The sequence below is a fragment of the Lytechinus pictus genome, chromosome 5 (assembly GCF_037042905.1).
Source record: "Lytechinus pictus isolate F3 Inbred chromosome 5, Lp3.0, whole genome shotgun sequence".
In the NCBI taxonomy this organism is placed as follows: domain Eukaryota; kingdom Metazoa; phylum Echinodermata; class Echinoidea; order Temnopleuroida; family Toxopneustidae; genus Lytechinus; species Lytechinus pictus.
Genome location: NC_087249.1, coordinates 38388589 through 38416535, shown reverse-complemented (window position 1 = coordinate 38416535; position 27947 = coordinate 38388589). Strand labels below are relative to the sequence as shown.

At 38.3% G+C, this 27947-nt stretch overlaps 1 protein-coding gene across 1 annotated transcript; it reads left to right on the top strand.

Annotated features, from left to right (window-relative positions):
- The first annotated feature begins 697 nt into the window (after window positions 1–697).
- Window positions 698–26383, top strand: LOC129261446 (solute carrier family 23 member 1-like). Its single transcript, XM_054899506.2, has 12 exons — window positions 698–991; window positions 5150–5307; window positions 6301–6389; window positions 13247–13311; window positions 20007–20188; window positions 20960–21080; window positions 21738–21894; window positions 22449–22702; window positions 23213–23342; window positions 23622–23765; window positions 24206–24301; window positions 24920–26383. The coding sequence occupies exons 1-12, from the start codon at window positions 791–793 to the stop codon at window positions 25201–25203; spliced, it is 1881 nt and encodes a 626-aa protein (XP_054755481.2). The 5' UTR covers window positions 698–790; the 3' UTR covers window positions 25204–26383.
- The last annotated feature ends 1564 nt before the right edge of the window (window positions 26384–27947 follow it).

Below are 27947 nucleotides of genomic sequence, written 5' to 3'. Positions count from 1 at the left end.
CCATGAAATGGGGATATTTAGTAGTTTGTTATAGAATTAATATTGAGATATACATATCAAATCACCAATCGAAATGCGAGCGTGCAGCGCTAGCTATTACGTTTTAACAATTTGACCTGAATAGGGATATTTGAAAACTTTATGGAATACAGCAAAATGATAGGTACCTGACAAATCAAATTTTTCGAGCGCGCAGCGCGAGCAGAAAATGTTAGTATTCAGAAGATAAAACATAAATTCTTACAGAGCACTTTTTAAAAATCGATCTGTAAATGAAACAAAATAAAGAAAGTTCGAATATCCGAGCTGAAATATGTTTTGTATATTGACTACAAAATTTGATATATAAGCGCCATATTGAGCGAGATATATAAATCACCTGAAAGGCAATGGGAGCGCGAAGCGCGAGCGAAAATTTCATACCGTACAGTGGCATGAAAGATTTTAAAAATTATTTTCCAAGTCTTCCCCTCATCTTATTTTATTCACTCGCCTTCCTCCTCTTATGTTTCCCCTTCTTTTTTTTCCTCCTCTCTTTTCCCTTCTTTTTCTTTTTTTCCCTTTCTTTCTCCCTTTTTCTTTTTTTTGCTCCGCCAATAGGGGGGGGGGGCGGGCCCCTCGGCCCCCTGGATCCGCCTATGTTCCCGTGCTGCCTGTAGGCCTCCAGATTACCTCGACGATCGCTTCTTAATCCTTTACACAGATCCGTATTGATCAATTTCTAGCAAGCCGTTGACCTTTGGTTCTTCTCCTGTGAGCGTTATACGTGTATTATATTTACTCGTTTACAATGGCCTACATGAGCCAGGGTGTCGGGAAGAGGCTTGGAGGGCTTGACGATGACGAAAGCGACAACGACCAGGGGACTGACTACCTATCGCATGAGGCCAGGAAGAGAGCGGATCAAATCTTGAAGGAAATCTCCGGTGATATGATGTATAAGCTGGAAGACAGACCGCCTTGGTATACCACTGGTGTTCTTGCTTTTCAAGTAAGTTTATGTTTTTAGTATTCTTTTTTTTTTATTCCTTTTCCCCATTTGCAATAGATCAGTACGAAATCTATAGAAATACAATTATATTTTAAAAAATGCATTGAATCAAGGAACAAACATGAAATAAAAAAAATATACATTTGAATCTCATATGAATGATAAAATATTGCAGCTTAAGAAAACGTATCAGTCGTGGAAAAGTTCTTTAGGTTTCTTTGGCAGTAGCCGATGAGCCCAAATTTGTTAAGGGGCCTTGTATGTCGTATGGGGCAGAATTCCTAAAAAGCTGCGAGCGAACAATCATGTTGACATTTTTTTTTAAATTCAAAGATCTACTTTTGTGACTTTGACATAATATTTAGAAAATAATATCATATTTCACCCCTTTTCCTTTACTTTTCATTCCTTTTCTCCTTTTTCGTTCCTTGCATGTAGTGAAAAATTTTGGGTCCATATAGCCCACAAACCCCCTTCATCCGTACTCCAGTGTTCTTTTGACATTGAATGTTTGGGCCTTATACGATAATACGGGAAATTAAATATAAAAAACATGTATGATTAAATCTTTTAAAAATAAAACCTGCATTAACATGATTAAGCCTAACAAGCCCGGGCTATTTTGGGAGATCTTAGGGCCATACGAGTTAGTCCAGGATAGAAGAGGCATAGCCTTCTTTTTTCATATATACAATATTTTTTGATGGTTTCTTGTCAATTCGAGGGTGCTGATTACGAATCTGAATGATGCCACTCGTGTAACCTTGAGCATTTCCCGCAAATTGGCAAAATCCGATATGGCCGCCAAAATATGGAAATTACCCATAAAAATCATAAAATTGCCAGCAAATTTGCTATAAAATGTATGTAATTGTGTTGCAGGAGTGAAATACTCTCTGAAAAAAAAAATTTTGACAAAATATTTATATCTTGATATTGAAAATGGCCGCCACAGACCTCTGTATACCCTATTATGTACAATATGAATAGGGAAAATTAATTTTTCACAAAAATGATAACTAAGCTGTAAGTAATTGTGATCTATGGACGAAGTAATAAATTAAAATCATCAATGCTAACATGATATATCATTTATTATGTCATGTATGGGAAAATTGTTGTATTTAGTATTCAAAATAGCTGCCACTGGCCCAAATAGTATTCTATGGCAAAGGGGCCTACAAAAATCGCAAAATTGAGCACTAAAATGCATATTATTAAGAGAAACGAGTGGAATACTGACTAAAAACACAATGGCTAACGAAATATATTATTTAATATGTCTTGTATGTGATAAATGCTGTATTTTGATATTCAAAATGGCCGCAAAAGGCCCTAAGAGTAATATGTACAATGAGAAAGAGGACCAAAGAAATCACAAAAGTGAGCACTGAAATGCATTTATTTGTGATGAATAAATGAGATACTGTCTTATAAACATATTTTTAACGAAATATATCATTCAGCTTTAAAGTTTGTGTTTAATACTGTATTTTGACTTTCAAAATGGCCGCCATAGACATTGATTGTATTATGTACGAACTAGGAAATAAATTGTCACACGAGTGAGCACCATAAATGCACTTAATTGTGATCTATGAGTAAGATATTGTCTGAAAGCATAATTTCTAACAAGATATATCAGTTCTTCTGCCAGGTAGGTGATAAATACTGTATTTTGAAAGTCAAAATCGCCGCTACAGGCCCCAACAGTATTATGTACAATTTGAATGGGGACAAATGATTTTAACAGATTTTTGGCTTTGCTTGACTAAATGGTGTTGTATGAGTGAAATATTGTCTGAAAACATGATTACTAACGAAATATATCATCTAAAATTTAGGTGATGAAGGTTATATTTCAAAATTTAAAATGGCCGCCAGATGCACTTTTGTGAAAATTATCTGTCCTTATTCAAATTGTACATAATACAATATAAGGGCCCATGGCGGCCATTTCCCATTTCAGAATGCAGCATTTATCACCTTAAATGCACCAGATATGATATACCTCGTTAGGAACCATGGTTTTAGGCAACATTTCACTCTTACATCACAATTATATGCTATACTTAGTCAAGCAAAGCCAAATTCTGTCAAAATTATATGTCCCAAATTACAATGTACATAATACTTTTATGACCTATGGCAGCCATTTTGAATTTCAAAGTACAGCATTTATTACCTCCATGACCAATATGTGATTTATTTATTTAGAAATCATGTTTAAGACAATATTTTTACTCATACATCACAGTTACATGCATTTTATGATTCTCACTCTTGTAAAAAGAAGATTCCCTATACGCATGTAACATAATTTAGTTAGGGCTTGTATAAGCTATTTTGAATGTCAAATACAGTATTTATCACTTACATGGCAGAAGAAATGCTATATTTCATTAAAAATCATGTTTTAAAATAGTGTTTTATCATACAACAGGATTTTATGGATTTCATAGTCAAGTAAATCTAAATTCTTACAAAATGACATGTCCTCATTTACATTGTAGATAATACTGCTAGGGCCTATATAGGGGCCATTTTGAATTTCAAAATACAGCATTTATCTCATGCCTGACAAAAGAAATGACATGTTTCGCTAGAAAACATGTTTTCAGACCTTATTTTACTCGGTGATCACAATTACATGCATTTTATAGTTCTTACTCTTGTGAAAATTAATTTCTCCAATCGCATTGTACATAATGTATAATGGGCATATGGCGGCCATTTTCAATGTCAAAATACAGCATTTATCAAATAAATTGCATTTATATTTCGTTAAAATTATGATTTTAGCCAGAATTCCACTCGCTTATCTTAACACTAGTAATATGCATTTTAGTACTCATTCTTGTGATTTTCTTTTGTCCCCATTAACATTGTACATAATATTGTCAGGGCATTTGGTGGCTTTTTGAATGTTAAAATGCTTATTTTTTTACATACATGACATAACAAATGATACATTTCGTTAGCAATCATCCATTATTTCACTAAAATCACAGCAATTACTTGCATCAAGCGCTCACTTTTGTGAAATTTAGTTGTCCCCATTCATATTGTACATAATATAGAATACAGGGGTCTATGGCGGCCATTTTGAATATCTAGAAAATATTTTTTGGTCAAAAATCGTTTTTTCAGAGAGTATTTCACTCCTGCAACACAAATACATACATTTTATAACCAATGTGCGGGCAAGTACATGATTTTCATGGGTAATTCGCATATTTTGGCGGCCATATTGGATTTTGCCAATTTGTGGAAAATGCTCAAGGTTACACGAGTGACATCATTCAGATTCGTAATCAGCACCCTCGAATTGACAAGAAACCATAAACAAAACATTGTATATATGAAAAAACAAGGTTTGGTCAATTTTATATGGGGCCTATCCTGACTAAGTGGCTTAATTCCCGGGAGTCCTATTTTCCCCTCTCTCCGCGCGCCGTGGACTCGTGACAGCGACAAAAATTGACAAACATGTCGCCCATGGCATAATCTCTGAAATTACATGATTATTTTTTTCTTACATTGTGTTTGATATTTATGTTTAATTATGTTAATTAGTTATTATGTTAATCACTTTGTTCTAAATATTAGATTTTATCATAGTCACCTTTGGTTGCCCTCTTAGCAAAATATGACCCCGAACCCGTGAAGGCCTCCTATATCATATTTTAATATTGACTGATAATCATGTCCATGTTTTTTTTATATATATATTTATCAAAAAACATGACTGTTGAAAGTCTATTAAGTCTGTGGTAAAAGTAACATAATGAAAAACAATTGATAAGAGAGACGATCGATGTTTTACTAACGCATTAAAGGTCATGTTTAGATAAATTAAACTTGTACTACCAAGTTCATGTATATAGTAATAAGGAAAACAAAAAGCTGGTTACTTTCTTGATTTCTAGTATTTATTTTTTTCAGCAAACGTGAAGAAAAGAACAAAAACAAAATAAATCACATAGCATCCATGCCTCTGTTTATTATTATAATTATTGATATAATATTGTCTTTTAACAAACTAAATAGGATATGTGAAGATGATTTGAATTAAATTGGTAACAGGACAAAACTCAGACAAAAACACAATAACAATCAGTTTGACTTATTTGTGTTTACTTTTTGTTTTGTTTGAAGCATTTTTTAACGATGTTCAGTGGGAGTATCGCAGTGCCAATAGCTTTAGCCCCTTTTCTCTGCATCGACCAAGACATTACACTTCTATCAAAGTTCATCGCCAGCATCATGTTCGTGTCTGGGGTTCAAACGTTTCTTCAAACTACATTGGGCATCAGGTAGGCTAGCGGCAATGAAATCAGCTTGAGTCTTTCTTTTCCAATTAAAAAAATTATTAAAGGGGAATCCAACCCAAATAAAAAAAAAAATTTATAAGGAAAAGAAAAATCAGACAAGTTGATAGGTGAAAGTTTGAACAATATTGGACAAACAACAAGAAAGTTATGAATTGTTAAAAGTTGTAAATATTGGTAATCACTGTACCCATGGAGACTTCAAATTGGCCGCATATGGGATGTCATAGTGATGTAAGGCAAGGACTACTCTTCCATGTACTCCAATTCATATTATGGAGAAAATGTGATTTTTCCCAAAAGCTTTATTTCAAATTAATATTTTTCTTTCAATGAGGACATAAAACAATATACTACCTGGGTTATATTTAGATTACTGCCCCAGGGGAATGGGTACTTAGGAGAAAACCACTAATCCCTGATAATAAAGTACATGGCCTATGGGAAAGTTGTCCTTGCCCCTTGTCATAATTTACTTATCCAGTTGCCAATTTGAAATCTACATAGTATTAGTGATCTCAATTTTAAAGCAGCTATAACTTTCTTATTGCTTGTCCGATTTCTTTCAAACTTTCACCATTCTGTTTAATTTATTTTTCTCCTTCCCAACACAACATTTAATGGCCAAGGCTGGATTCCCCTTTAAAAGAACTGAGTGTTAATACAACGGTAGCCTTTTCATGAGCCGCAGAATGGTTTTGAAAGCGAGGGTGCGCTGAGCCGAAAGAAGGTTCGTGTGTGTGTGTGTATGGTGGGGGGGGGGTGACCATAAAAATATCAAAATCAGAAGGTAATTTTTACGGTTTCGTACACGTTTATTAAACAAAAGTGTGTGGGGGAGGGGGGGGGTAAAGCCCCAGCCGTCTGGTTCCGCGGCACCTGTATTTTAGTTATGGTAGTTCATTATTATTATCGATATTTCATTTTCAATTATTTCGATTGGACTGATTAGATGTAATTGTTCCTTGTTTTATTTAGACTACCAATGGTACAGGGGCCGTCTTACTCCTATTTTCTCCCTCTTATTTCAATGATGGACATGCGAGGTGAATGCCCCGTTGTAAATGGTAAGTAACTTTAATTCCAAATCAAGCGTTTCTCCCCAAGTCACGAGATCTTTGGTCAAACGGAAAATTAAGTTAATTTGGGTTTAACTGTAGCTAAGTTTCCTTGCAACCTCCATTCCCCTTGATTATTTGACTTACACTTTGTATCTAATTGAAGTTCTTGTAACGACAATACGATTCCGTTTATAAACAAGATCTGTTCAGTGTCATTTCTGTTGGAAATAAATCTGAATCTGAATCAGAAACAGTGTTTCCAGGATCCATAGGTATATTCAGTTTTTTTTTTTTGGGGGGGGCGGGTAAAAATGACTGGCAAAATCTCAAGGTTTTCATTCCTGAATGAAAGCACTTTCCCTAAGAGTTTTTGTCATAATAAAATAGGGGGCTGCAGAAAGGGTCAAGGGCCGCTCGACCCCACCCCGCCTAGCCATGGCCAGATCCGCGCTTTGCATGCCAAAACACCAAATGACATACCGAAATCGACAAATTGACCGAGCATGGTGGCTCAGTGGTAGAGCGTCCGCATCGTGAACGGGAGGTCGTGGGTTCAAACCCTTGCCGAGTAATACCAAAGACTTATAAAAATAGGACCTTCTGTCTTCTTGCTTGGCACTAAGCATCTAGATTGGAGAAGGGTAATAATAGCATGATTATGTTATGCAGGACCCGCTGGTAGAGCTGTTTCTGAACTGAAGTGGCTACCCTGGATAAATAAACGTACGTTATTATTCTTTATCATTATAAGTAAAAGAAGATGATTAAACTCGCTATTAAGCCTTTTCTTTGTCACAGCAGTAAAGTACCATGAGGAGCAGAGCAGAGGCGCGATACATGCGTCAAATATTCTGAAAAATCGATTGAGCAAAGCAAGCGAACGAAGATTAACATATTCCTGTTAAAATGTCATTTGTCATAAGTCAGAACATCCAGAAGGTAATTATGACAAAGTCTTAAATTTACATTTATATTAGGAACAAAAAACGAAAAAGCTCAAAAAATGAAGGCAATATAATAATAATAATAATAAATGTGAAATTTAATGCGCCAAATCCACTTTGCAGAGTGCCCAAGGCGCAGTGAACGAAAGAGAAAGAGAGAGAGGGAACAGTACAAAGATAAATTGTGTTAATGGAAGTGCAGTCACGGATAACGAGGGGAAGGTCATTTCAGTGAACAGGGCCAGCATGAGCAAAAGGCAGTGCCCCCTATGTCTTAGCAGATTTTGGAACAACTAAGAAACCAGAGTTGGATGAACGAAGGGACCTGACAGGAGTGTATTTGTTGATTAAATTAGTATTGTATTGTGGAGCAGAACCATTAATAGCATGGAATGCAAGGAGAAGGATTTTGAAGATGATGCGATCATTGACCTTTAACCAATATAGAGATTTCAGAATGGGTGTGATATGAACATGTTTTTTGGAAAGGGTGACTACCCGTGCTGCAGCGTTTTTGGAGCTTTTGGAGTTTAGAAAACTGGGTGTTGGGTAAATTGTAAAGCAAGGCATTCCCGAAATCAAGTCGTGAAGAAATCAGTTCATGAACTAATTTTTCAGTTGCAGATTTTTACAATTATTTCCTGATGAACCCAATGTTGCGGAGCTGATAACTTACAGATCTACAGATGTTGGTTATTTGATTTGACATAGACTTATCACAATCTAACAATCTAACCCCTAGGTTACGATACGTCTGGGACACATGTACGGTACATCCCGAAATAGAGACGGATGACAATTTGTCCTTTCCAAATTGAGCCTGTGAACCAAATAGAAGGAACTCAGTTTTGGAGGGATCAATTTTAATGAATGATGATCCAACCAGGAATGAATGTCAGATAGACAATTCTCCAGAAGGGTGATTGCATTTATTGCATCAGCCTGGTTTGGTTTGAAGGAGAGATAGAGTTGGAAGTCATCGGCAGAGATGTGATAATTGATATTATGGCGTCGTGAGATATGTCCCAAACTAATCAAGTAAATCGAAAATAAAGTGGGCCCTCCCACGGAACCCTGCGGTACACCGTGAGTGAGTGGCATACTGGTAGATTTGCAGTCATTAATACAGACAATCTGTGAGTGACAGGAAAGATAAGACTGAAAACATTCATATGCCTGACCCCTAACACCAATTAAGCAGAACAGTATGATTGACCGTATCAAAAGCGGAAGACAAGTTGAGTAAGAACATGGCAGTGATATTTCATTTGTCCATTCCCTGTAGGATGGAGTTGGACACATTGACCAGGAGAGTTGTCCACACTGTGGTTGGGACGATATGCAGATTGAAAGGGATCAAACAAATTGTTATCGGAAAATAATCAGTAAGTCTAGAAAAAACAACCCTTTTAAGAATTTTGAATAAGAATGGCAAATTAGAAACAGAACGGTAAGTTTGCAATACCTCTGGATCAAGAGAACTTTTTTTTCAGAAGTGGAGTGATATAAGCAACCTTCAAACAAGTGGGACCTTCAGCCTGATCAATACTTAAATTGACTATCTGTGAAATGATGGGAGCGAATGTAAACGAGCAATCTTTTAACAAAATGGTAGGGACCGGGTCTAACTGGCATGATTTAGGGGGTATTTTCCTAAGAATCGATTGAATCTCATCTGGATCGGTTGGGTGCAGAGTCTCAAGCGAGGTTGCAGTGAAATGTTGAAGACGGGACTCATCTGGATGAAGAGTGTCGCAGATAGTCCGAACTTTCGTTTGGAAGAACTGGGTGAAAGTCTCAGCCATGACATGACTGTCGGTGTGACATTGGGAGGGGAAGACTGCTTACGATTCAAAAGACTGTTAGCAAGCTAAGAGAGAAGAGCTTGCGTGAATCGCTACCACAGTCTTCAACGAGACTAACATAATGAGAACGTTTGGCCTTCATCAGCATGGAGTTTACCAAGTTCTTTTGAGCACACCATAGTTCTCTGTCAATGTGTAGCTTACCGTTGGAACGCCATCTACGTTCGAGTCTCCTGCGTTAGCTCTAGCCACGGAGATCTCAGAATTGAACCATGGAGCTATAATAGCTCTATGATTGAACCAAGGAGAGTCGATCATTACAGTTCTTGATGGTTCTCGTCTTGACAGCTAGGCTAGGAGCGCGAGAATCGAGGAGTGTGCTGAGCTGAAGATTATACGTCCGCACAGCATTGCATACACTGTTCGTATCAGAGGCCAGCAGCTGGCAGCATCATCCTCAAACGCTTCTCTGTCTATTGCCTTGATGTTGCGACAGGTGAACGTGGAGTCAGTCCGAAGAGGCCTTTTATGACGAAGCCTGCAGAGTGGTCGGAGACACCGGGAAAAACCTTCAGACCAGAGCGCAGAGCAAAGTCCTCACGATGACCGCATCAAGAGTATGACCTTTGTCATGGGTAGGAGAGGTGATAAGTTGAGAACACCATGACTACTAAGGAGATCGTTGAACTTAATTCTGTGTGTTCGGTGAGTACAAACTGTCAAGGTGGATGGTCAGATCCCCTGTGATGATAATGGGTGATGGCTTGATTAGAGTCATGTCAAGAAGCTCAGAAAACTCGTCAAGAAAGGTAGCGAAGGACTGATTACCAGGTGGACGCCGATATAAATCTATAATGTCCGAGCATGATCGAGCTGTTAGAAATAGTCCCGTGCATTGATTCAAAGGTGCATGTTCTTGTGGGGGATTCAAAACCACATTGAGATCGTTCTTGTACAGGAAACCGACACCACCTCCGCGCTTGGAGGCTCTAGGACGATGGAGAAAGGTGTAACCACTTGGTCGAAGATCTTCAATGACAGCGTCATCAGAGGTTGTCAGCCAAGTTACACATATATGTAAAATTAAAATGGTGATCTAAGACAAAGTCATGGAAAATAGAGGATTTGTTGCGAATCGAACGAACATTAAGCACACCTAACCTGATATAATTATCTACATGAGTAAGGTTACTATGCCTACCACGATGTCTCTTCCGGTTTTTGTTTATACCAAGAGATACAATCCGATTCCATGCAGTTTGGTTGGCATCACACCAACACTTGAAAAGAGAATTATTCTTTGTATTAAATGAATGAAGTGTTTGAGAATCATATTTGTGATATGAAGTAATGGAACAAGAATTATTCTTTTGAGACACATTAGATTGAACACTGGTAGGGCCTGGATTCAAATTTATATCACCAGATGTCAGCAACAGAGTCTGGAAAGCAGAGTCAGACTGGGCGTTGTGGCGTGCGCCTTTTATCCAAGCTACGTGAGGAAGTTACAAATTGATGCAGAAGTTCGGGGTTCGAGCCTTGGTCACGTCTTTCGGATGGTGACGTTAAAGGTCGGTCCCAGACGTAAATAATCATATCTGATTGATACACGTCTGACAAAACCCAAATATACACACATTGAACAGGGATTCCAACATACTTCCCCTTTAATACGCAACATTTAGAGGAGTGTACATGGGACTGAACACAGCTTAAATTCAGAGCACATTCCTGATGCTGGAGCTGAGAACAACAACACAATATAATTAAACAAAATCCAAGAGATACCAGACAAGCTGGCTTCATTGTGTACAAGATTCTTAGAGTGTTATTGAAGGTAACAGTAGACCTGCTGCACAGACTTACAAAGTAACAAAGGAGCATTCAACAAAGGTGACTAAACAGTAGTAAAAATGGCTACGTGAACAGAGTTCAAGTTCCAAAAAACAAAATGAGTTATTACTTCAAAATCAAGCTTACCAGATGCTCAAAAAATCTACAAGCTTCCTGACACAGTAAAAACAGATGATATAGGTTTTCCGGGTCAAATGTCCGCCGTGTCAGAGCAAGTGTCCGATTAAGTAATTCAAATGTCAATAGGGAAATCAAATGTCCCATTAGCCAGAATTGTATCCCAATAGATGAATAAAATGTCCTTAGAGAAGTCAAATGTCCGCACAATAGAATTTATTTTCAATAGGTAAATCAAATGTCCATCTTGCAAATCAAATGTCCTAATAGGTAAATCAAATGTCCATCTTGCAAATCAAATGTCCTAATAGGTAAATAAAATGTCCATAGGGAATTCAAATATCCGTTCAATAGCAATTGTTACATAATCATGCATGAATTAAGGTATCAAGTCGTACATAGGTATACCTTGGTCACATTTGTTCTACGGCGGCCGTACGGCGAGTCGAAAACAGCCGTTTTAACATTTTTTTGTACCAGCTACATATAGGTGGTATGAATAAAAATGAATAAAACTACTGTTTTCGACTCGCCGTACGGCCGCCGTAGAACAAATGTGACCAAGGTATAAATCAAATGTCGTTTAGGTAATTCAAATGTCCATTTGCTAATGATGCTGAAAAGAGATGGAAATTTTCTTATAATGTATGACGAATGTACACATTAAGTATCGAAATTATGTTCAGAAGTAAAGATTATTTAAACAATAGGGTAAAATCAATTACAATTTGGTTTATTGAAATAAAAAGGGGAAAAAATACTTGAACATTTATTGAAAGCTTAACAGAAACAAACATGCTTCATACCGAGAGTGTAACATAAATAACATATTTATTTAAAGTAAAATGCGTTGAAATTGATTGTTATGTTTAAATATTTGTTCTCATCGAACATTGACAATGTATGCATCACTCTGCTCGTCTTCCATATAGGGTCCAAAACAAGGTAATTAACCAATGATGAAAAAGATATGAAAAAAAAATGAATAATTGTTAATAAAGATGACAGAACTATTGTTTGAATTAATTAAGGAATAAGAGGTACTTTTAATAAATCAAGGTTAGTTGCAAAATGATTTTTTTTAAGTACAAGAATTCGAAATGCTACCCTGCCTGAGTGAGCCTATCAAAATGATTACTTCTTATCGAGTTAGATACATGCTACCCACCCGTCTAATCAAATCGACTTAAAGTATATAATTAAAATCAATCCTAGCATTGAAAATTATATCGTCTAAGACGTTTATCTGAATTACTAAAATATAATTAAGTGGATTTTTATCCTTATTGTATTCATCTTATTTATTTATTTTTGTACACATTCATTTTCTGTCAGAAATCAAGGAGGTCAGCAAATTTGTGAAATGAGGGGGGGGGGAATAATTAAAATAAGGTTGTAGATGTATTCATGATAAAAATACAGACATATAAATAGAAATAATGTTCATTTCTCCTCATTTGTTATAGGCAAACAAACAAACAAATGTCATATAGTAATTTCAATAGTCTCTTTGGGTGTAAAATGTTATGTTTCTTACATATTCTGTTGTTTATTTACCAAATTATTATATTCCTTCCACTACATATCGAACGCCACACAACATGATCTACGGACAAACTACGGATATTATTTACAATATTTTTTTTACTCAAACCCAGAGTATATAAATCTTAACATGGCATTTAATTTCATAATTCATAGATGAAAAAATCGGATATTTGATATAGCTATATGGACACTTTGAACCTACGTGGACATTTGAACTCCCTAATCGGACATTCATATTCTTATGCGGACATTTGTTCATGTACACGGACATTTGAAATACCTATATGGACGATTGGTTCCAATCTGCGGACATTTGACCTGGAAAACCTCTATAAGACATAGAACAAACAGATACACAACAATTGCAAAAATAAACAGAAAAGTGAGAGCTATGTGGAAGGGCCACCAGCAGACGCACACAACCACACAAAAAATATATATATTACCGATTTATGTTCATGTCCTCATTTTTTAGACACTGTTCTTTCCAGTATGGATCGTGAATGGGTACATCATTTTTGTACATGCATGCATATCATATTTTGTGCCTAATATTTTGAATTCGACCCTTTCTACGTATCATTTTAATATCAAGGATCAAGTAACACTACAGAGGTTCATGATACAGTCGAGAGTGAATCCCGCAGTCGGATGCAAGAGGTAACGTATAACATCCATAGAACATCGTGTCCCACAGTGTGTTCATAATGTGTTCAGCGTGTTCACAGTGTTTTGAGAGTATGTTGACAGTGCGTTTGCAGTGTGTTTGCTGTGTGTTCACAGCTAGAGTACTGGCAGTGTGTACAAAGTGTGCAAAGTGAGTTTGCAGTTTATTCACAGTGTGTTTTTAGTGTGTCACAGTGTGTAGGGGCGTGCTAATAGTCAGTGTTTTCTTAGTGTGTCAGGATGTGCTAACAGTGTGTTAACAGTACAGTGTTTTAACAGTGTGTTCTTAATGTGTCGGGGCGTGCTAATAGTGTGTTAATAGTATGTTCTTGTCACAGTGTGTCAGGGTATGCTGACAGTGCGTTAACAGTGTTCTTAGTGTATCACGGTGTGTCAGGGTGTGCTAACAGTGTGTTCTTAGTGTGTCGGGGTGTGCTAATAGTGTGTTAATAGTGTGGTCTCAGTGTGTCACAGTGTGTCGGGGCGTGCTAATAGTGTGTTAACAGTGTGTTGTGTGCTGTGTGTGCAGGGCAGTGGTTGTGTGTCCTAAACTTTCCTAAAATTTCACTTTTTGGAGTTTTTATCTTCACAGTTTTTACTTGTGGCCAGTATTCATTCTCATTTAAGGACCTGGGAGTACTTTTTTTAGGGATATTCTGATGTTGATGAGGAGTTATATCCAGCAATTTTTTGGACATACTGAGATCCTTAGGTCAGCCATCTTGGTGTAGTCCCAGTAACTGTGTTTTGTGACATGTTATGACAGCAAAATATCTAGGTGAGCAGAGGTGAGAACTTGCTTTTTATCATCATTGAGAACTGAAAAGTACACCCTTATTTCAGTTAAGCTATACTTACTCTTTGTGGCCAGTGGAGAGATACAGGATTTGTGAGCTTTTTATGAATTTTTATACTGTTCTTCATTTATTTTATGGACTTTAAAAAAATTGCCATTTAGTTACTAAGAGTAAGACTTGTACGTGTACATGTATGCATTAGTGAGAAGGATCATCAATTTCATGTACCTATTGGCTATTGGAGCTTTAGGAGTCATTTGGTATTTTCTTTTTCCAATTCTTTGGAATAATTACTGAGAGAATCATTGTGGAATTTGTACGTTCTGCCCTAACACCTTGTTTTCTCCATGATGGAGCCACTGTTACTAAGGCTATCATTTCTGATACTCTTAACTCTTCATATCTATGATTCATTGTGCTCGAACTCAGCAGAGCAGAATATCAACAACATCCTTTCAACAACTCTATTTGAATTGAGGAGAAACTACCAAAGAAAGAATTTCAACAGATTACATGTACCAGAAGTAGGTCATCTCTTAGAGTCTGATGGCAAATGCTTGAGGAGTAGAAAAATGATAATCCTCTCTCTACTCCTGAGTGGTAGACCTGAGCTTAATCCCGGACCCACACGGTTCTATTCCCATGTGGCCAATGTGGGCATGAAGTTAAAGATGATGATGCTGGTGTAGCCTGTGACCACTGTGATGTCTGGTTTCATTGCCAATGTATGGGAATTACTGACAGCCATTATGAAGCACTGTGTAATGACTCTAACAATTCCTGGATCTGCAGTTGTGGACTTCCAAATTTTTCGCATGGGTTATTCAGAACCTTCATCTCTGTTGACACATCGAATTCCTTTACCCCTCTCATGACTGACGAGCCCTCTAGTCCATCAAGTCCTGATAATTCAAGCGTAGATAGGTCTTCCTTTTCTCCTCGGCTGACCTCAACGCCATTGAGAAATGCCCCAAGAGCGATGAAGAAGTCCAAATCTCGTCGAACAAAGCTTCGTGGGATGCAAGTTAACTGCAATGGACTGAAGTCTGAGAAGAGCAAAATGGATTTTCAGGCTGCTCTTGCCCAACATGATCCAGACATAATACTTGGATGCGAATCAAAACTGAATGCTGACGTGCCGACATATTCTATCTTTCCAGAAAACTATGAAGTATACAGAAAGGATCGGAATGCATTTGGAGGTGGTGTGTTTGTTGCAGTGAAGAGGGACTTGGCTTCAATCAGGCGTCCTGAGTTTGATTGCTCTGCAGAAGTATGCTGGGCTTCCATAGACTTTGTCAAAGGAGGGCTGCTCTATCTTGGTAGCTTCTACAGACCACCCGGTTCTAAGGATGAGGTGATTGACGAATTACAAGGTAGCATCAGTACTATCTTTCGAAAGCACAGGAAACTGCCTGCTTTAGTCCTAGCGGGAGATTTTAATCTACCGGATATTGACTGGTGTAAAGTTGTAACATCGAATCCTAGAACTCATGCAATTCATTCTCACTTCCTCAACTTTGTGAATGGATGTAGTTTAACCCAGATGGGTAGGGAGCCTACAAGACCGGCCTCTGGAAATATCTTAGATCTTATACTCACAACTACACCTGATGCTGTGAATAATACCCAAACAAAACCTGGGATCAGTGACCATGACATCACCCTGTTTTACATCAATATGCGACCCAAACTCCAAAGAAAACCAGTGCGGAGAATTTACCAGTATGACAAAGCTGACAAACAAGACATTAAGGAGCGCTGCTCTCAGATGTCATATGACTACTTTGAAAGATCTCCTGAAGACATCTCTGTAGAAGATAATTGGATATTCTTCAAGACTTCTCTTTTGTCAATCATGTCTCACATTCCCCACAGGAACTCGAGGCCCAAGACAAGCCACCCGTACATCACCTCGAAGATCATACGGGAAATGAATAAGAGGGACAGGCTATACAAAAAGGCAAGACGTTCAAGGTCACATTCAGATTGGGAAACATACAAAACAAAGAGAAATTCTGTTCAAAGAGCAAAAGAATCAGCTCACAGTGAATACCTTCAAAATGTTGTTGGAGGAAGTCTTATGACTGACGCAAAGAAATTCTGGAGGAACGTCAAAGCTCAGCGGAGAGAGTCGGTAGGAATCCCAACTTTAAAAGTAGGAAATGTTTCCTATGTATCCAATGAGGAGAAAGCTAATGCTCTAAATGCTCAGTTCTCTTCAGTTTTTACACATGATAATACTTCATCGGTACTACCAGACAAGGTTCCCTCACCGTACACACCAATTGAAGATCTCTTACGAGGAGTGAATAAACAACTGAAAGAACTTAACACCAACAAAGCCAGTGGTCCAGATGAAATACCTGCTAGAATGTTAAGAGACTATGCAGATGAGATTAGCCCAGTCCTTACTCATCTTCTCCAACAATCCTATGATGAGGGAATTCTTCCAAGTGATTGGCTAAGAGCTCAAGTGGCCAGCATCTACAAGTCTGGCGACAAGAGTAACCCAGCCAATTATAGACCGGTGTCACTCACATGCATCTGCTGCAAGATCCTAGAGCACATTGTATTTAGCCACATGTCAAAATACTTGGAAAAGAATAACATCATCAACCCAAACCAACATGGATTTAGGAAGGGACTGTCATGCGAAACGCAACTTGTTGAGGCCATCAATGACTGGGCATACAACATCGACCAGCAATGTCAGACAGACGCCTTCTTTCTCGACTTTAGTAAGGCCTTTGATAAGGTATCACACAGGAAGCTGCTCTACAAATTGGAGTATTATGGCATTACTGGTCAAATGCATGGATGGATCAAAGCTTTTCTATCAGGCAGATCTCAGTCAGTTCATGTTGATGGAACATCCTCACCACGAGCCAGTGTACTCTCAGGCGTGCCGCAAGGCTCAGTACTCGGGCCTGTGTTATTCCTGTTGTACATCAATGACACCTGTGAATGCATCTCATCACCAATCAGACTCTTTGCTGATGACTGTGTGCTGTATTGCAAGGTCAAGACAAGAGCTGACCACGCAATTCTCCAGCGAGATCTTTCAACATTATCAGATTGGGCAAAACTGTGGGATATGTCCTTCAATGTCAAGAAGTGTGCCCACATGTGTATCTCATTGAAACGACAACCCTTGGCTTGCAACTTTACCATCAGTGACCAACCTGTTCCAACGGCAACCTCCTGTAAATACCTCGGTGTGACCATCACAGACAACCTGAGTTGGAACTCCCATGCACAGAAGATATCCTCCAAAGCTGCACGTACTCTTGGATTCATACGTCGAGCATTGGGTAAATGTGACCTGAAAGTGAGAGACATTGCGTACAAGCAACTTGTCAGACCTCAACTTGAGTTGCTTCATGTGCATGGAATCCTCACATACAGAAAGATGTAAACATTATTGAGAACATTCAGCGTCAGGGTGCTAGGTTTGTCCTTCATGACTATAGCAGAGAATCCAGTGTAACATCGATGTTGTCAACTCTTCACTGTGATACTCTCCAACACAGACGCCTTCTTAGCCAATGTGAGATGTTCTACAAAATTCATCACAATTATGTTTACATCAACATGCCACATCAGATTAAGTTAAGCAGCAGTTCTCGTCCACAACGTTCACAACACACTGGACATCAGCTCAAGTACACCCAGCCTTTTTGTAGAGTGAACTGCTACATGTACAGTATGTTCCCAAGAACCATCCGTATTTGGAATACTCTCCCAAACGCTGCTGTAACTTCGACCTCTATAGCTGGCTTCCGGGGAGCAACATTGCCTATCATTCAGCAAATGTTGCCTCCCCCTCCCCTTAAGATGCTGTAAGAGGGACACACACGCACCACCCGCACACTGCACCTAGCACACTGTATATAGTGCACCAAGAATACCACCACAGGATCACCACATCACCTGAAGCACTTGCAGCACCTGACACAGCACAACCCTCTCCAGGACAGCGTGTACGCTTTTGGGAGAGTACTTCTTCAAGGTTCAAGGTGTTCTTAATGTGTCGGGGCGTGCTAATAGTGTGTTAATAGTATGTTCTTGACACAGTGTGTCAGGGTATGCAGACAGTGCGTTAACAGTGTTCTTAGTGTGTCACGGTGTGTCAGGGTGTGCTAACAGTGTGTTCTTAGTGTGTCGGGGTGTGCTAATAGTGTGTTAATAGTGTGGTCTCAGTGTGTCACAGTGTGTCGGGGCGTGCTAATAGTGTGTTAACAGTGTGTTCTAGTGTGTCGGGGCGTGCTAATATAGTGTGTTATGAAATTGAAAAAAATGTTTTCGTCAAGGGCTATTTCTAGAATAAAATGAGACCCAAAAAAGGCTGCAAGGTAAAACGAAAATAAATTTTGTTATGGATCTTGATTCTCATTGAAAAACAAAACTTGTTAATTTGTGTTCCAAGTCAGATCAAGCGTCATGTATTGTGTTTGTGGATACGTTGGTTTTGTGCACTTTAGACATCCGTAACATCTGTTAACCATAAATTATGTTAACCTTTGCCCTTGATATGGAATAAAACATTACTATACATTTACAATGACGAGTAGACAATCCCCATGACTTTAGAAATAGGGGCAATACAATGATATTCCAATGGGAGGGGAAGGGCTAGACGACAGATAAATGAGGACCTACTAAGCCTTCTCGATCGAGAAAGGGGTGGTATGGACATCCCACATTTCTCTTTGAAAATAAACTTAATTCTTCCCTTTTTCCCTCTTTATTTTCACCGTGTTCACTACTAAGAAAGGGATGGGGTTGCCTGCTGGCCCCCTGTATAGGCTGTAGTACAAGCCTGGTTCGGGATAACCTCTTTGTTAATCCTATTTACTCGAATCCAACATGTATGGGGTCATACGTGATGTCAACCGTGGACGAACTGCAACATACATGTATGTCTTCCGTGATATTGCACAAAGTCATATAGGACGAGTAGCAAGAGAATATCTCCTTAACCCCCCCCCCCATCACCACGCCCCCACCCACCCTCCCCTCGGTTTACTATACGGTGTGCTCGAAGTGATCTGGTAACATTATTGGGAGTATGTTATACCTTTATTTTAGTAGATACGGTGTGTACCTAAGGGCATTTCATAAATGTTTTTATCAGACAAGTTTGATTGTCAGATCTTACATCTTTCCTTGATTTTGATTGGCTGAGAAGTTCCGTTACTATGGTAACTGTCGGATAAAAACCTACTTTGTCGGATAAAACATCCGGCAAACCCTTTCATGAAACGCTCCCCAGTGATATTGTGCCCTTGTCATGCACAAGATCAGAGTCCCGTAACACAAAGGTTAGCGATTGATTGTACATTGTAGTCAATGGAATCAATCGTAGAAAATGTTCTACGATCATTGCTACGCTTTGTGTTACGGACCCCAGGTCATCGATGAAAAAGGCCATTTTGCTTTTTAATATAATTCACCATATTTATTCCTTTAATTATTATCATTATTTCGCATGTATCGCAACCAGTATCGGCCATGTTGTATCCAAGTTGTCAATTTCTCCACATTCGTGAGTTTTTCTCTCCACAACGTATGACGGATTCAAGTACATAGAAAATGTGTTGTCAAATACCATTCATTCCAATGAACAACCAATGAGTCTTTGTCGAAAATTTGTGAAGCAACACAGTTTTGTCCTGAACAGTGTACAAAACGAAACTTAGGACGAAATTACTGTTCCGTTTCGCCAATTTCCAAAAGAGACCTTCCACCTGTTTTTTTTTTAATCATTTGTCTGACATTTTCAATATGTTTACCGTATTCTTGCTTCCGTTCTGCTCGAGTTTCGGAGCGAAATTCAACTCCTCGTTATCATAACCATAACTCGACTTAGCTTTCCATCACATCTCACAGGTGCAGGGCGCCCTCTTCGTGGCTGCATTCTTTGAGATCCTCCTTGGTTTCGGTGGGATCATCGGCATCCTTCTGAGGTTCATTGGACCCTTGACCATCGCCCCGACCATCGCTCTGATTGGGTTCTCTGTTACCGGGCTTGTCATGGATAAATGCAGCTCCCACTGGGGTATTTCAATCCTGTAAGTGACTGTACTTGGATGGACAATCAGCCATTAGTTTTATGATTAGTCGAAATGACGTTCAGGCAGTAGCGGATCTAATAAATGAAATGAATAAAAAAGCGCCCCTTCCCCCTGCTTACGAGGGTCGCGCAAGCAGAACAGTGGAGGATCTACGGGACGCAGTTACGTCGCAGCTCATCGTTGTTGTTAAACCAAATGGTCAACCTCCCTCTTAGCAAAGGGCATGATCTGCTACTGTCACAGGGAAGGGTTTCATTGATGCACCTTAAAAATGGTAGGTTAGAAAGTGGTCACTCTATCACTAAAGGGACGATGAGTGACGGGATTCTTAAAAGTGGATAACACTCTCGTTAAGCCCTTTCCCACCCGGGTTTCCAACCCTTTCCCACAATTCACGCTCTTCGTGTTTTAGTGTGTTTAAGTGCTGGAATTTTACAAACGTGTATTAATCAAAAATTGATTAATTGTCTGTGACCTACATAACCTCACCATCCATAGGGCCTCCCTGACCAAATCTTTGCCAGATTTTTTTTACGGGAAACTGCTTTGGGAATTGCCGAGGATAAAAAATCATTTGAATTCTCTTTTTTTTTTTGGGGGGGGGAGCGCTCTCAGTGTTCTTTGACGCCCCTTCGATCACCCTGGAACATGGGTTTGTAGCCTGCTAAATCAATTCTTGTCTGATCCTTGATGTCTATTCCATTTTTTCTTCAGTGTTGTTTTGAATGATATTTGAAATGATTTTTATTTCTTTCTGTTTCTTCCAAGGACGATGGCTCTGGTCCTAACATTCTCTCAGTACATCGAACGGTTTAAGATCCCGTGTCTGGGTTACTCCAAAACTAGAAAATGCCATTTCTTCGGGTTTCCAATGTTCCGATTATTTCCAGTAAATCTGTGTTCTCTTTGAATTCTCTTTTTGTTTCTGTTTTCGTAACTCACATGGGCGGAAATCTGTCACCAAAGGTAGGGGTGGGACCAGGGCCTGGAAAATATGACAAGCAAAAAAATATCTATATATTTTCACCAAAAATGTAAGGTCAATTAGTCCAAAATACATGTATTATTTTGATTGTGAAGTGATGTATTTTTCTCCATCATAAAAGACCAAAAATAGTAGGGGGACATTTGATATGTTGCCCCCTTCTATTTTTGGTAGGGGGACACGTCCCCCTGTCCCCCCTGGGATTTCCGCCCATGGTAACTCAGTCTTATGAAACCCATCCCCGGGAGGAATTTGATCTGAAAAGGTCCAGTTGAAATAGATTAATTTCATGAAGTAAATGATCAACAACATTTGTATATTTCTGTTAAAGACATTAATGAAGTAGTTTGGATGTTGTGATGAGAAGTAATATCGATACATTTTCAGAATGGATACTGTTAAGTCATGGAAATAGAATGTGAAGCGAAAGAAGCAGATAATCAAATGAAATCATTCTAACTTTGTCGCAAAGACGAAAATGATAATTAACTAATGAATAAAGATAATTATATATCTTTTCAAAGCTCATGTATATGAATATCCAATATTTCCTCTGTGCAGATATTTTTGTCTGTAGTTATCTCTTGGATATTCTGTTGGATTCTGACTGTCACCGATGTCTTTCCAAACGATCAGAGCTCTCCATACTATCAGATCCGAACTGATTCGAAGAGCGAAGGTGTGGCTAACACCCCGTGGTTCTACTTTCCTTATCCAGGTATAGAATTCATTCTGAAATGTTTTTTTAATCATATTTATTTAAGCTATTGATCTATCAAAGCTAATAATAACTATGCTGGACATCATGCAGCTTATAACGCTTGACACCTGGCCACCTAAATAATAAAATAGAATCAGTTTTCCGTCTTATATCTCACCTGGGTCTAGTGAAGCACGATCAATATTTCGTATAAAGACATTAAGATCATATAAGTGGTGACATGAACTTGATGGGGACGGGGGAGAATGGAATAAGACAACCCCAAAAGTGGCGATTTTTTTAACTTTACAAGTGCATTTTGTTTCCTTTCTCCCCCTTTTCTCCTATTTTTACGTTTCTTGAAAATCAAACGGAGCGGTCGCCCCCCGAACGCCACACTGAGATTATTGATGGGATGAAGTGGGGAATCAGGAACATTTCATTAAATTTTAATTATCAACTTAATGATTGTGTGATAATGAACAATTTTTTTTAAATACCATTGGTTAGTATTGATCGTTAAATGAAACATTCTTTAATATTTCACTTTCACTCTCTCCTCAACTTAATAGGACAGTGGGGCGGAATGATATTTTCCGCGGGTGGGGTGTGTGGTATGATGGCTGGTACATTGGCCTCCGTCGTCGAATCCATAGGCGATTACTACGCCCTGGCAGGCTTGTCCGGCGCACCTCGACCCCCTATCCATGCCATCAACAGGGGTATAGGCATAGAGGGAATAGGGGGTCTCTTTTCGGCCCTCTGGGGATCTGGTGTGAACTCGACTTCCTATTCAACCAACGTAGCAGTCATTGGTCTAACAAAGGTTGGTTTCGTTTTCATCACGGCATTTACGAATCTCCATGCCTCAAAAATCCTCTTATAAAATTACAATTTTACGATCGTCATAATCATCCAAAGTGAAATCAATAAATCTGTTTTCATGATGGGCGCCATCTTGTACTTTGCAAAATTACTTGCAGTAAAAAACCGGTTCCCTTAACATCAGAGTTTCGATGAAAATAGCTTTTCTGTATATTGACATCTAGAATACAACTTTGGGGCTCTGGTTAGATAAGTAAAAATATTATCAATCCGTCAACCAAGTATGGCTGAAACGTTGCCTTAATTGAGTGTCATGAAATATTTGAAATATTAGATGCTTAAACACCATTTAAAGTAAAACGAATCCATTATTACGTAATATTTTCTTTTGCATTACAAATAACGCTTGGCGCCTTTACCTCAAGTCATGAAATAATAGCATGTTATTAAAGAAGATAAAATGGTGAAGAAGACTAGAAAGGAGGGTAGATCTGTTTTGCATTGATTTCAGGTAAGCAGCCGTTTTGTGGTCCTGGTGATGTCTGGGTACCTCATCATTTTGGCAGTCGTCTTGAAATTTGCTGCGATTTTTGCCGCCATGCCTGATCCAATCGTTGGGGGAGTCCTAGCAATCACCGTTGGTAAGTACTGACGGAAAGGATGAAACACTTTCAACGTTTTAAACAAAATTTTCGAGCAATTTCCCGTGTTAGTGTTGAAATCTGAAAAAAATCTGAAAAATCTTTTGAAGGTTTTATTTGAAAAAAAGACAGTATGCACAAATTTATTGAGTATTTGACAATGACACTTATGGTAGTGATATAAATGTAAGAAATTTTGAAACTAACTAAGAAACCACAGGTCGTCATGACACACGGAAGGAATTCTTAGATTTCATTTATTGAAAATAACTTTTTCAGGCATGGTATCTGCAGTTGGCCTTGCTACATTGCACCACGTCAATATGAACTCGCCAAGGAACCTCTTCATCGTGGGATTTTCATTCATTATGGGTCTCGCTCTCCCACAATACATTGCGCAAAATCCTGATATTATTGCGACAGGTAATAACACAGCCATAATAGATCACTGAAAGATTAAGTTAATGTCTCTTTATGAAAAATTAATTTGAGTCATCTGAGTTCATAGAACATTCCATAAAATCAGCCCAAAAGTAACATTATATATAGGTAAAAAAATATCAATGTACTATGATTTTGTTTTACTTCTATTAACAAACTGATTCACAAAATTGATTTTTTTTTTTTAAATCGTAACGGATGGACAATCCATTTGTGATTTCAATAGTATTTATTATGAATGTAATAGTAATTCACCTAAAAATGGTAATTTATCAAAATGATTCCCATTATATTCATTTTCAGCGTGTAATTTAAGATATTTGAGATCAATTAACTGCATAATCCGAACAGTAAACTTGGAATATTACAAGTCATTCTACATTGTTTATAATAAACCAATCACTAATAATCTGAATACACAGGTCTACCAACCCTGGACCAGATCTTGGCCGTTCTGTTGCGAACAAGTATGTTTCTGGGTGGTTTCATAGGATTCGTACTCGATAATACCATACCAGGTAAACTTATTTAATTTTTTTTATGCTAGAAAGTTTTCCAAACTCTGGAAAGAAAGAGATACGGAAATTCTTCATGATGAAAAAAAAGAAAATTTCGAATCATTTAACACATGGTTACTCAAATGTTATCCTAACAATTTTTTATTAAAAAACGCCCTGTGTTTAAAACTGCCTGAAAACTTGTGAACATTGTGACAGCTTTGTCCCAACGACAAGGATTTTATATTGATTTAATATCACAGTTTCTTTATTGTTATTTTGAGTATTACAGTTTACAATTGAAAAACTATTACCATGATTATAAAAAACAATGTAATATACAAAATCATAATATGATTAAAACAGGCAGCTTTTAAATTATGGCGACTGGGCAAAATGCCGAACGCATCTAATTCTATCTTTCTGTCGTAATTATTTTGGTCGTTGCAACTTACCTCTTAGAGGAAAAAGGGGCGGATCTAGGATTTTCCAAGGCTGGGGCATTTTTAAAAGAAAAATCTGAAGAAATATGTTTCATGGCTCTCAAAAGGGGGAGTGGCGCGGGCCTGGGCCCGGGATCCGCCACTGCTTCTAGAACATAAATGCATAATTATAATTGGTTTTATTTTTAATTTACAGGCAATCGTGAAGACAGGGGCCTAAAAGGGACGCGGGATGATGTACTCACTAATAACAACGATGAAGATGATATGAGTGAAGAAATGAAAGCTGAAGTTGGCCGTCTAATAAACGGTTGCTACGACATGCCGTTCGGAATGGCATACATCAGAGACTTGACTTGGACCAAGAATATTCCTTTTAGTCCGACCTTTACTGGATTCAACCTCACTTGCAAATGTAATTACAAGTTCTGGGAGCGATTGCCGAATATGGAAGGCCCCAGGGAAGAAACACAAGTGTAAAATGGTAATTTTCAAGTGTTGAATAAAAAAAAAATGACTTGAGCTATACCTCTAGTGTTGTCCACACTCATACTACCTAGACAGATTGCAGCTGTCTGTTTGGAGTTTTAAAACATTTAAAAAAAATTTCTGTGTAATTGGTGAGTGGAGCCAACGGAGTTAAGCGGAACAACCAATGTAACTGAGACTGAAGCTTTTGGTCCATCAAGATAGTATACTACCTTAAAACAATTTTTAACTTTTATTGTTCTAGCCCATTTTATTCTGATTGATTGATTGATTGATCATTTATTCCATTCTCATAAAAACATATTTACACAATTATTACAAACAATGCATATATATACAAATATTAAAATCGTTAATTAAAACAATTAAAACAATAATGCATAAAGAATGTTCATCATTTACAAAGATTGATAATGGAAAAGGAGAACCTTTGAAAAAGCCTGATATGGCTTTGCAAACTAAAAGTTCTCACAAAAATATGCATAATTCACATTAATATCTTAGAACATAGATTTTACATCAGAAAGTTAAAGAGAGAAAAAAAAAACGAGACCAGAAAAAAAAAATTTACAAAAGATGAAAAGACGAATAAGGGTGATTGTCGATTATAGCTGGTTGTTGTTGATGAAATATAACAATGGACTGATATAAAATTTTGAAGCGATCCTTATCCCATCAGATTCAAACTTGGCGGTAATGCCTTCAGCCATGCACACTTTTTTTCCACACAATTTGACAAGCAAAAAAAAAAGGTCTTCAGGTTCAAAAGAGGGGATACACATCTTTTTTTATTGCATTTTTACATTACAAATTATTAATTTGGCTTCTCAAAGGGGGGGGGGCACGTCCCCTGTATCAGTTGTGACTCGTCAGGGGGACAGGGATACGTCCCCTGCATGAGTTGTGACTCGTCAAGGGGGCAGTCTGCCCCCCCCCCCTTAGGTACGCTAGTGGGTCTGCATGTATCTTTATAAATATCGTCACTCCTACACTGTGATAATGTTTCCCAACATGGTTCCCACCCCCGAAGTGTCCATGGACAACACAAGCTGATATCCTCTTTTCCGTTTGGGCAAAAACTTATAGGATCAATCCAAGCACCCAAGCAGTGGCGTAACTACGGGGGGCATGGGGGGCACGTGCCCCCCCCCCCCCCCCCAATCGGCTGGCCAAAAAAAAAAAAAAAAAAAAAAACGGGGAAAAGGAGAAAAAGAGGGAGAAAGGAAGAGAAACGTAGTGGGGAAAGAAGAAATTATGTTCATTATAAATGTTATATTATATTATAATTATGTTATATGAAGCATTTTTTCATAACTTTATAAAACATTATTTGCTCAGGGCCTCTGTCTTTATTGTTCCTGGTGCTCGCATAGACTGTTTAACGAGATATATAATCCTGTTGTACTAAAACCTCCCGTTTTGAAATCAATATACTGTACACCAAATATATTTCCTCGCAATTCGAGTTATTATTTGATGTAGTGATATTTGCTTCTTTTTCATGACTACTTAAAGTGATTGCCCGATTTAAGGTCTTAATATAAAACATTTCCTGTCTGTGCTAATGTTCGCATTAGTTGATTGGTGAGATGTCTGCTCTTCATGAATTCCTAAAATCAGTCCTTAAAATGCCCATTTTCTGATCTCAATATCAAAAATTTTCAGCTCGCGCTTCGCGCTCGCATCATTTGGTTAGTGAAATACGTACGGGCTTAGTGAATTCCTGCAAACAAGCCTTAGAATGCCCCTCTTCAGGTCTGAATTTCCTAAATTTTCAGCTCCCGCTTCGCGCTCGCAGAATTTGATTAGTGAGATGCGTATAATAATCATGATTGCCATGTCTACAAAAAGTGCTAAATGTCTTTAGATGTAATTCAAACAAAATCAGCAAAGGATGGCACTAGCATTAGATGACTATGCTGAGATATGTATACTCTTAATGGATTCCTAAAATAAAAAAATTCCCTGTTTGGGGTCAATATATACAAAAATTTCAACTCGCGCTTCGCGCTCGCATTGTTTGTTTAGCGAGGCAGGTACGTATTATTTGCTTATAATGTCCCTTTTTAGGTCTGAATATAAATTTTTTTTAGCTCGCGCTTCGCGCTCGCATTAAATCAGTGAGATACATATCCGTTTAATGGCACTGCATGTCCTTAAAATGTCTCTATTAGGTCAGTATACCTGGCAACTGAGCACGCTTCGTGCGCTCCCTAAATGACTCGAAATTTTTGCTGGTGCCCCCCCCCCCAATGCCGTGACCCACGGTACGCCACTGCACCCAAGAATTGATGTAACTTTACTGGATCAGTCCAAAGTATGATCACTTCCAGCTTACCCCAAAAAATGGAATTTTTGCGAATTGCTCTGACAGTTGGATACGTTCTTTCCTCTCAGATCGGCAACAGTGTGTATAATTGTTTGAATAGGTAAATCGGATTGGATAAAAGTTTTTTTCCGGTGTGCCCCAAGACTCTGTTATCGGACCAATTCCGTTTAATTACTATACCACTGATTTATCTGACATTTTCTTGGCCCCTTCCACAATATACCAATGATACAGTCTTGTAACGTGAAATTTATCCCTTTGATGCAAACAGACTTGGATAATACTTTTGTAGTGCGTAACATGGTCCTAAAAGTTCAAATTGATGTTCGAACGAGGGGGGCGCCAAATTGATACTCGAACTAAGGGGGGGGGGGCGAATCGATGTTCGAGCTAGGGGGGCGCCAAA